General features: G+C 44.9%; 1 protein-coding gene across 1 annotated transcript in view; it reads right to left on the bottom strand.

Annotated features, from left to right (window-relative positions):
- LOC119420261 (roundabout homolog 3) overlaps nt 1-11,169 on the bottom strand; it is a 66,868-nt gene that overhangs the window by 42,132 nt on the left and 13,567 nt on the right. The window contains exons 3-4 of the mRNA XM_037687650.1: nt 9,318-9,457; nt 8,956-9,237 (exon numbers count right to left, since the gene is read on the bottom strand). Coding sequence (XP_037543578.1) covers nt 8,956-9,237; nt 9,318-9,457 — 422 coding nt within the window. The remainder of the gene's footprint in view (nt 1-8,955; nt 9,238-9,317; nt 9,458-11,169) is intronic.

Below are 11,169 nucleotides of genomic sequence, written 5' to 3'. Positions count from 1 at the left end.
TGTTTAGTACTATTGCTAGACTAATTAAAAGTCCCATTTCTGTTGAACAATGTATCCCTACAACTATAAGTAGTGATGACTTCATGAGATTCTTTATAAATAAAATTATTTCAATTAGAGAGAAAATTCAAACCATCCTTCCTTCTACTATCTCTATTCCCCTGTCAAATGAGGCAACTTTAAAAATTTCACTAGAGCCTGATTTATGTTTGGACAGTTTTTTTCCTGTTGAGCTCTCTGAATTGTCAAAAATAATAACCTCATCCAAACCATCCACATGTCTGCTAGATCCCATCCCAACCAGACTGTTTAAAGAGGTATTTCCCCTAATTAATGTCCACATTTTGGAACTACTTAATTTGTCTTTAATAGATGGTTATGTACCACAGCACTTTAAGGTTGCTGTAATTAAACCTTTACTTAAGAAGTCTGATTTTGATTCAGAAATTCTGGCCAACTATAGACCTATATCTAATCTAACTTTCATCTCAAATTTCTAGAGAAAATAGTTGCAGGTCAGTTGAGTGAACATCTACAAAGAAATAATCTGTTTGAAGAGTTTCAGTCAGGGTTTAGAGCTTATCATAGCACAGAAACAGCACTAGTAAAAGTCACTAATGATATTCTCATGGCCTCAGACAATGGACTTGTGTCTCTGGTCCTGTTAGACCTCAGTGCTGTATTTGATACAGTTGATCACAATATTTTACTACAGAGGCTTGAATATGATATTGGGATTACAGGAACGGCTCTAAAATGGTTTAAATCATATCTATCTGATAGATTCCAGTTTGTAAATGTAAATAATAAATCTTCTTCATACACCAAAGTTAGTCATGGAGTTCCTCAGGGCTCAGTGCTTGGGCCAATACTCTTTACTTTGCTTCCATTAGGTAAAGTTATTAAACAGCATGGGATAAATTTCCATTGTTATGCTGATGACACACAATTATATTTGTCCATTAAACCCAATGAATCCAATCAGCTACTTAAAGACTACAAGCATGTCTTAAAGACATAAAAACCTGGATGACCCTTAATTTTCTCCTGTTGAACACAGACAAAACTGAGGTTTTGATTTTTGAACCTGAGCACCTTAGGAATTAATTTTTCAGTCTTTCTCCCTCCTTAAATGGCATTAATCTGTCCTCCAGCTCTAATGTTAAAAATCTTGGTGTTATTTTTGATCAGGACATGTCTTTTATCCCCCACACTAAAAACGTTACTAGAACTGCCTTCTTCCACCTGCGTAACATCACTAAAATTAGAAACATCTTATCTAAAAATGATGCAGAAAAACTGGTCCATGCATTTGTCACATCTAGACTGGAAGGGAAAAAAGGGAGTTCTGTGTCGTATAAGCTTCGCCCTTTAAGGCCTTCGCTTTAGTGGGTTTATCCCGTTATGCGCAGCATAAGCACTGAAAAAATTTAGTCCACGCCCACCTGCTGTGTGGGCCCCACCCGGTCCGTATAAATTACGTTAAGAGCGGGAAATCGGCTCCCATTTTTTCTTCAGCGAGCTAAAATAGCACTGTCAGAAGAACAAAGAGGATAAATTGTGTAAATGACCAACCTTTGTGAAGGATGCTTGGCCCGGCAGTCGACCTCCGGTCGTCCGGTGAGTTCTCCTCCCCGAGGAGAAGATGACGAGCAGTCTTATTCCAAGGTAAGCGCCGGGGAACATTTCCCAGTGACAGGTCACTACACGCTGGACAACGCCATCTTGTATTTTTTCCTCTTATCGCCGACCCTCGGGGCGAACCGGATGGTTCCTCCGGGACAAGGCGTGCTCAGCTGCAGCCCCGCTGCTCATTCCCTCCTGGGGAGCGTAGTGTAGGTGGAGGGGGGCTGAGTGAATGCTCACCCCATCCCACCTCGTTTTTCGCATCGGCGATCACACTGCTCCCGGCCGACGGCGCCCCCCAGGGTTTGCCCGGCGTAACCCAGGAGGAGGCTGACATGAAAGGACCCCTTTTTACGTCCTACGCCTTTTCCCGCCAGTTCGGATGATCCGGCGGGAAGGTTGTTTACTGACTCCATTCCGGCTCACCGTCTTGATCCATATGGCCTCGTGTTCCCAACAGGACGTCCTACGGCGAGGCCACAGACGGGTTTTTTCCTGGTAGATTGGGGGAGCCGGTCTCCACAGTCCGCACCCATCTCCAGAGCAGGGTTCACTGAGCGGAAAGTCCCTCTGTGCCCTCTGGAGCCAAGCCTGATGGAGGCTCCATGGGAGTAAGATGTTCGAGGTGGACCAGCGTCCCGTGCCTCCCGTTAGCATAACCGAGACGGTGACATCGCTCTCCAACTGAGCTCATCAGCATGTGTTCCACGGCCGCAGCGAACAACACGTTACGCTGTTGGCGTACACGTTCAGAGGCGAGAAGAGACGGTGGCCCTCTGTCCTTCGGCCACCCCGCTCTCGTAGCAGCTGCTTGCTAACGACGCTGCCGGCCCCTGCAGTACGCTCAGCCTACAGGACAGCTGACGTCATCACCAACCGGTGCGCCTCTTCGCGGTCTGCCGCCCCACAGCGCAGCCGGAGAACGAGGTCCAGAGGTTTTTTCCTGGCTCGCCACTCCACCTTCCTCTCAGGAGAGACGCAGGAGTTTTGATGGTGATCCTCCTTTCATCAGCGAGAGATCATTTCAAGCTGCTCCACGGCTGCTCTACGCCTCCCCAGCTCTGCTACGCCAGCCCCTCCCGTCAGACGTCCCCGGCATCTGGAAGTTCATTTTTTTTCCCGGACTTCGCCAACAGGGGGCCCTCCAGGACAACAAACAGAGCTCAACGAAGTTAAACAGGTGTCGTTTTTGGCTGGAGGTGTGTTGATGACACTGCGAATAACATCATTTTATGATGAAGTGTCCTTTAGCCAGACTGTCAGCATGGTTATCTGACAAGCGGCCCCATCACCCTCACTCATCACGAATGAGCCTTTTAAGGTTGTTTTTCATTCACTGTCAGCGATGCCGATGCGCGCCCCCCGCGGCATGAAGGCACGCACGCAGCTCTCAACAACCGCCGTTCACGTCAACGTTCACGTGAGATCACGGTACGAGCTCAGCAACGTATTTCGCTATCGGCAGAAACGACACAAGTTTTGTCATTGCAGTGATGTCAAACGCGCGCTCCCGCGGCGTTAGCAGTTTCACAGCCTCACAGCGGCTCTGCCCCTTTTATCCTCGAAGAAGGTTTTCTGAATTAATACTGCAGCTCGTGGAATCATTCTGAAGTTCACATGACTTGCAGCCAAGAAGGAACGTGTTTTATGCAGACCGAGTCAGTGGTAGTCTCGTTTCACCGATGCCACGCACGGCTTCCTGACCGCTCCAGTGCCAACGCGCGCTCCCGCGGCGTCAGCAGCTCCCCAAGCCTCACAGCGGCTTAGCTCATACATCCTCAAAGAAGGGGTTTTTGTCTGAATTAATATTGCAGCTTGTGGAATCATTCAAAGCTCACGTGATTCGCAGCAAACAATGAACGTGTTTCTGCAGACCGAGCCAGTGGTAACCCAGTGCCAAAGCGCGCCCCGCAGCAATCCTGGTGTAAAGCGTCGCATGAGGACGCACACACACAACCCTTCAGGGCGCGTCAGCTCATATGTGAACCCGCTCCCGAGCGTTACACGGTGCAGCTGCACACAGCATAAACAAAGCTGTTTTTTTCCCGCAGCAATACACAACATCTTGCGCTCTCACTCAGCGCGCTCCAGTTCACATCAGCATGTATGTGAGTTTCACAGCATAATGCGTACTCGTTTAATAACTTATGAACGGGTGGCAATGAACGCGCGTTTTCCAGAGGGATGGGCAAACCGTTTTCATCCGGGACTCACGCTGCAGTTCAGCTAAAACCCCGGTGTGGGGGGACCCTGTGACGTTTTTTCTGTCATTTATGAACAGATCTCGTCCCCTCTAGCAGAAGCTCTGGAAATTCTGTTTTAAATGTAATTTCTAGAGCCTCAGATGGAGAGGAAACACCAGTTCTCTCTTATCACTTCCTGGTCCAAACGAACTGGAAAGATGAGATTTATTTTAGATTGTTAATTTTCTGAGCTGTGAGAACAACACTCCATTTTAATTATGCATTATCTGGACACCTGTGGCTGCTGAGCAGCTTGTTCAGACAGGGGGCAGCAGTGCAATTCACGTGAATGGTTGAGTGATATCAGCTGTTTTCCGTCAGCAGACCTACGTCACACACATTTAACAAGCTGTGGGGGCGCTGTGCTCCACACAGCAGCTGTTTTAAATGTTTTTTGGAGTGTCGCACGGGATCCTTGAATGTGACTCAACACTGACCTTGAGCTGCAGAATCATCAGGGGTTTTGATTCTCAGACAACAAGTGTCTGTCGCATACATACTAGCAGGAAATGTATGCATTTTTTCAACCCATGTGCCACATTGTGAGACAGATACTGTGTGGGGCACATCCAATCCGCTCTCCATTTGGAGTGGGTACATCGCATGTATCCCACCCAGAGCTAAGGCTCAGACACGGTAGAATCCTGCCAACATCTGCTGATGTGTGGCAACACAAGAGAACGCTCAATGTCAATTATATTATCGCGGAACCATAGGACGATCCACCGCTGGGTGGACATGCCTACTCACAGCCTGTGGTCGTAATGCCTTTCACCTTCTCTCTCCCTCCGGTATCACGGTTTTCTGAACCGAGTTCAGGAGGAAGGACTGGCAGCCCCTCTGTTCCAAGTGCATGAACGCATCATGGTTCCCAGGCCTTACGACATTTGTTATCAGGGCACTCGTGAACCTGCCGTTGGAGGGAGGACGCTTCCCCCCAGGCGGTGAGAAACGATCAGGAATTAATCAGAATAGGCCAGCACCTATGTTTTTGGACGCTGTGCGGTTCTTTTGGGAGGATGGATCTCTCAAGATGTAGTGCGTACGATTCAGGAGTCACGTGCTGCACCCACCACAGCGCTGTTCACACCAAGTGGTCTGTTTGGTCAACGCTGCTGTACAGAAAGGTGTAGAGGCCACCTCATGTCCATTGGACGACATGCTGTCCTTCTGCAGCAGCCGAGGGACAAAAATCTGGTGTCCAGCACGACTATTGTATGCTGCCACCGTGTTTTCTTCCTGTCTCAAAGTTGTCGTAGACAGAACAACTTTTATCATCCTCTGATGGAGCATTTTGTCTCAGATTGATATAGCGGCTGTGGGCCTGCTGTGACACGGGAAACGCTCAGTGTCAATTACGCGCTTCTCTGAGCCCATGAGACGAACCACCTCTGGGGGTGGATGCGTTTGTTCACAGTCCATGGCCCGAAACGCTTCTGTATGCGTTTCTCTCCACCTCCTCCTATCTTACGGTTCTTGAACCGAGCTCAGGAGGAGGGATTGATAGTTCTCCTGGTGGCCCCGAGCGCGTGGGTGCACCATAGTTCCCAGCCCTGAAACGTCTGCTGTCGGAGTGCCCGTGGAAACTGCCGTGGAGGGAGGATGCTCTCCTTCAATCAGGAGGAGCGATCAGGAGTTACCCAGAAATAGGCCAGCACTTGTGGTCTGGCCGTTGAACAAATCCTCTTACAGAGGATGGGTTGCCCACAGGATGTAATGCGCACAATTCAGGTTTCACGTGTTGCATCTACCACAGCGATGTACACATCAAAGCGGACAGCTTTTCAGTGCTGACGTACAGAGAAGGATGTAGAGGCCTCCTCATGTTCTTTAGGTGGCATGCTGTTCTTTCTGCAGCAGCTGATGGATAGAAATCTGCATCCAGCACGTTTAAAACATACGTTGCAGCCATCTCTTCCTGACATGAAGGTTTCTGAGACAGAACAGGTTTTATCATCCTCTGATGAAACGTTTTCTAAAAGGTGTACAGAGACGCAGGTCTGTCCCACACCCACTTGTTTCCAGTGGGATTTAATACTGGTCCTGCAGGTCATGATCAAAGCTTCATTGAGCTTTTGGATCAGGTTCCACTTAAATTCTTGTCTCTTTAAACAGCACTGCTGCTGGCTTTAACACCCGCTAAGAGAGTGAGTGTTTTTATCTGCCTTCTTTGTCGCTCCGTCATATCTCAGAATCCAGGCTGACGGTAGTTAAGCTGATTTAAGACCAAACCCAGCTTTTATGCCTAAAATCATCACAAGCTCTTTTAAATCAAGAGCGATATCGTTGGAGGGGTTTTTTCCCTACCCCCACAGATCAGAAGAAGAAGCATCTTCCATCTTCTCTGTCCGGTGCGGGCGTTGACGTGTTACATAGCGCGCACAGCTGTAATGTGTCAAATTCAACACCTGTTTGTGCATTATAGAGATGCTTCTGCAGGTCGCCCGTTATCCACCCAGCGCTTGTCACACTGGCTGTGTGAGGCCATTTCTGAAGCCTACAAGCATCAGATTTAGAGCCTCCTGTCAACCTCTAAGCACACTCGACCAGGGGTATCGCATCTTGGACTGCTCTGCATAATGGTATGTCAATGCAGGACATTTGCACTGCGGCTGCATGGTAAACACCCTGCTCATTTATTCGCTTTTACCTACGTGATGTGACGGCTCGTTCCATGACACATTCTGTCCTTAGTGCTCTAACAGAATGAATATTGTTGTTTTTCATGGAACTCTGTTTAAGCTCACTTCTGTCTGCATGCATTACAGTGTGAGATGTTGTTATCAGTCACAAGTTGTGTCTGTGTTTTTGTTTCTATTGTCATTAATCAGTTCATGACTATTGTTACCAATCAGTTCAATTGATCAATAATCAGTTCATTGTTTTTTGATCTGTTTATAATACTCAGCCATGAACCAGTTGGTTCATGACCCCCCCCCCCCCCCCCCCCTCTTCTTTTCAACATCCTTTCCCCGTTGAAAATTTCCGGGGCGTTCATGTTTTTGTCAGTACGCATAGTTACACAACATGCGTCTGTGCATGGCACATAATTACGTAACGCGTAGTTATGCACACGGGGAGCTGAGTGACAAGACGTTTTTTGGGCAAGCTTCCGCGTCAAACTGTGTTCGAATGGACCCAGTGAGGCGAGGACCACATCGGCTTCGCCCTTTACCCACTAAAGCGAAGGCCTTAAAGGGCGAAGCTTATACGACATAGAACGTTGGTTACGTACAGTAACCCCAGATTCTATGAGTATAAGCGTAGCCCTTTAAGCGTCGGGCCTCACTGGCTCCTAAATGGCTGAAGAAAAAGCTATTTTGGGAGCCGATTTCCCGCTCTTAACGTAATTTATACGGACCGGGTGGGGCCCACACAGCAGGTGGGCGTGGACTAAATTTTTTCAGTGCTTATGCTGCGCATAACGGGATAAACCCACTAAAGCGAAGGCCTTAAAGGGCTACGCTTATACTCATAGAATCTGGGGTTACAGTACGTAACCAACGTTTTTCCTTTCCACTGTTGCACTTTGTTTGCTCAGGATGGGAGACTGCAACGAATCCAAGATTCAACTTGTCTGCTGGATTCCTTAGAGAACTTTACTAATTGGCTTTTATGTATGTGAATGTTCCTGTAAAGTGCCCTGAGACAACTTTGTTGTGATTTGGCACTATATAAATAAACTGAATTGAAATTGAAATTGAATTGATTCATCTATTTTAATGAGTGTCAAGGTAAACCTTAGATAGTAATTTGGGAGGGTTAAGATTTAGGAATTCTAATACACTTGTTGGTATTTCAATTCTAATATTATTAAGGTTAAATGTATTTTTTGTTATAGCTTTAATTTGTTGATATTCAAAAAATGTATTCTTATCAATCCCATATTGTGTTATTAATCTGTTAAATGGGATATAGTCTACTTCCTCATATATATGTTCCAAATATTCAATTCCTTTACACCTCCAACCTGGGAAGTTTATCATATTATTCTGTTGTAGGATGTCAAGGTTGTTCCAGATGGGTGTACGTCTGCATGGAATTAGTGAAGACTCTGTCATTTTAAGAAACTCCCACCAAGCTGTCAGAGAGGATCTGATATTGATGCTTTTAAATCATTCCTTTCGTTCTATGTTTGAGCTAATGAATGGAAGGTCCAAAATCATTATATTATTGCAGTGTCTGTTCTACGTCTAGCCAGGGTTCATCAAGGGGTGTGTGTTTTATCCATCTTGAGATGTATTCTAGCCTGTTGGCTAGAAAGTAATAATAGAAATTGGGTAGCTCTAGTCCTCCTTTATCTTTGGTCTTCTGTAGTGTTTTTAGTTTAATTTGTGGGGGTTTATCTTTCCAAAGAAATTAAAAGATGGAGGAGTCCAGGGATCTAAACTAGTCAGATGATGGTTTATTTGGGATCATTGAGAATAGATATTTTATTCTAGGCAAAACCATATTTTTTTTATTGAAGCAATCCTTCCCATGAGAGATAAGGGTAGAGATTTCCATCAAGCAATCCTCAATTTTCTTTAAAAGTGGGATGTGGTTTAGTTTTGTTAAATCTGCCAATCAAGGAGAGACTTTGATACCCAAGTACGTAATATTCCCTGATTGTAGTTGTTTAGTAAGTGAATTGTTGAAATAGCAATTAATTGGTAGAACTGTGGATTTTATCCAGTTTATAGAGTAATCTGAAACTCTTGAAAAAGGACATCTTGAAAAAGAGTTTATCAATCCAATAACCTGAGAGAGGGAGGTTTGTGAATGCTGGAGGAAGAGCAACACATCATCAGCATATAGACTGATATTGTGCTCTATGTTCTTGCATTTTATGCCTTTAATATCTGTAGTTTGCCTGATTGCTGCGGCTAGCGGTTCGATGAAAATAGCAAACAGTGAGGGGGAGAGGTGTTTTTTTAAGTTCATCTGGCTTTTGCAACCATTTTGAGTCATGTTGTCTCCAAAAGTTGAAAAGCTGTAGCTGGATTTCCAATGGTTAATGGCAGCAAGTTTCATTAAAATTCATCCAGTGCTTCAAAAGATATTTTGATAACAGACATCGAGATTCAGTTCCAGCATCTTGTCTTACCACTGCATCGATCTGGCTGTGCGTACTGAGCTCCAGACAGGCCTGGCGGACTGATCCAGTGCTCATCATCCAGTTGCTCTGCACTGTGAGCTGGTACCTGTGTCTGATTGACAAAGGGCATGATGGTGGTGGTAGCATACAGACTGGTTGAAGTGTTTTGGCTGTAAGTGAGGCCATGCAGGTCCTCGTTGGTGGCGTCGATGGTGCTGTAGATAGGACCTTCCGTGGAGCCTCCAGTGCTGTACTTCTCAGTCTGACTCAGGTAGCTGGAGATACCAGCTTCTGTTAAAGAGCACAGATTGGACTTAACAAAGCTACATTGGTTGGGTTTAAGGTCATGCACAGCCAGGAGACATTCCTACCATTATAGTATCTCTCAGCTGTTTCATGATTGGCTGAGCAGCCATTGACAGCCTCTTTATCACTGTGGACCAGATTAGTAGGGGGCCAAGAGTCTGCCAGCCACGGGTAGTTGCCCATGTTGCTTCCCAGCATACCAGGCCTACGGAGACATTCTGGTATTAACTTATAGCATTAGGCAGAAGCAAGAACTTTATAGACCTAAACAGAGAGTGACTGAATTATGTAATTACTGTAGTCCCTCGTTTATTGTGGGAGATCCGTACCCTGAAAACCCGCTATGTGAAAAACTACCAAGTAGAAAGTAGTAGTTTATTTTAGTATATATATGTAGAGGGATTTGTTGATCAGATATCTATATAATTTATTAGTTATGAGTCAGGCTCATAAGATATGCATTTATTATGCAAATAACCTCGGTTCAGTGGGCACCACCTCTTGGGAGAGGAAAATAAATCAGTCTCTACCCTCAAATGTAACTGAAACATGAATTCTTGCTTGTGTTTAAAGAGCATTAAATCAGTTAATACACACAGATATGTCAAAATAATCACAAATTTAGTTGATTTTTATGTATTTTATTACAAAAATAATACTCTGATGAAGGTTATTCATAAAAATTAATACACAAATTAATAACAAAATTACCTTGTGTCAAAGGTTATTTGATTATTAAAATCCAGTGTAACTTTTTATAAAAGGCAGAACCTTGGACTAAATTAACTGTGGTGTATCTAAATTAATGTTATTGTGAATGTCTGATTACCAGAAAGTGCATTGAAGGGTCTCTCTCACCAGAATAAACTGTCAGAATGTCCACAACTGCTTATGATGATACCAGCAAGGCCTGAGAGGCTCCGGTGACTGAAAGGCGGATTGTGTCCTCAAAAGTCACCGATCACCGTTGGAGGGACGAAGGTCCGGCCACTGGCTCTGAAGTCAGCTGTGATTTTATCACTCTGCGGTGATTGATGTCTCTGGTTCGGATCTCACTCTAATGCCAGGTTTCTCTCGTCCTGAGCCGTTTGCAGAAAAGCTTCTTCCCCGGACATCTCACTAGGGAAGAAGTTGAAGTGGCTTCATGTAGAAGGAGCGGTGAAGTGTGTAGTCAGTGGTGGAGAAGAACTGAGAAGTGAAATGTCTGTCTGGGTGTTACAGATTGACTTAGGACCTCCCACGAGATATGGTTCATAAACTCTGTCATGTTTTAATATAAAATAACAGTCCATTTTAGTTGTCTGTCTGCCTTTTAAAAAGCCACACTTGTTTTAAAAGAAGAAAAATAAACATGATTATCTTAGAGAGGTTACTTTAACACAGATATCTTCTATGACACATTCAGTTCTGACACTGTAAAAAAACATGTAATGTTCGCCCAACAGGTGTCGCTGTTCATCTCCTGAAAAGAGAATCTCCTTTTTTAAAACAAAGGATTCTTTTAAAACTGTTATGCCATGGGAAAATCCTGGGAGTAAACTCCTCGGCAGGTGTCCCACCTCGAGGTCAAAATGAACCACAGCTCTCATTCAGACGGTCTGTCCGTTTCGTGGGAAATGAGTTCATGTTGAAAGTGGCCAACACTTTGACAAGGCTGAGTTTAACACCTGTAAAATAAAGTCTGTTCATTCCCAAGGGAATAAATGCATCTTGTTTTAACATCTTCAAACACAACATGAATGATGTTTGTTTTGAGATGAGGTGAACTCTGTTCAAAGGTGGTGTTACCCTACATAACACCATACCACCACCTGCACTTCTTCTCCTATGATGGAATAGGATTGGACCTGTTCCTGTTTCTCCTGAAATGTACAATCATCTCCTTTGTTTTGTTCACATTCATGATGAGATGATTGT

The sequence above is a fragment of the Nematolebias whitei genome, chromosome 14 (genome assembly GCF_014905685.2).
Source record: "Nematolebias whitei isolate Nwh7 chromosome 14, NemWhi1, whole genome shotgun sequence".
Taxonomy (NCBI): domain Eukaryota; kingdom Metazoa; phylum Chordata; class Actinopteri; order Cyprinodontiformes; family Rivulidae; genus Nematolebias; species Nematolebias whitei.
This window is presented reverse-complemented; position numbering and strand designations above follow the sequence as displayed.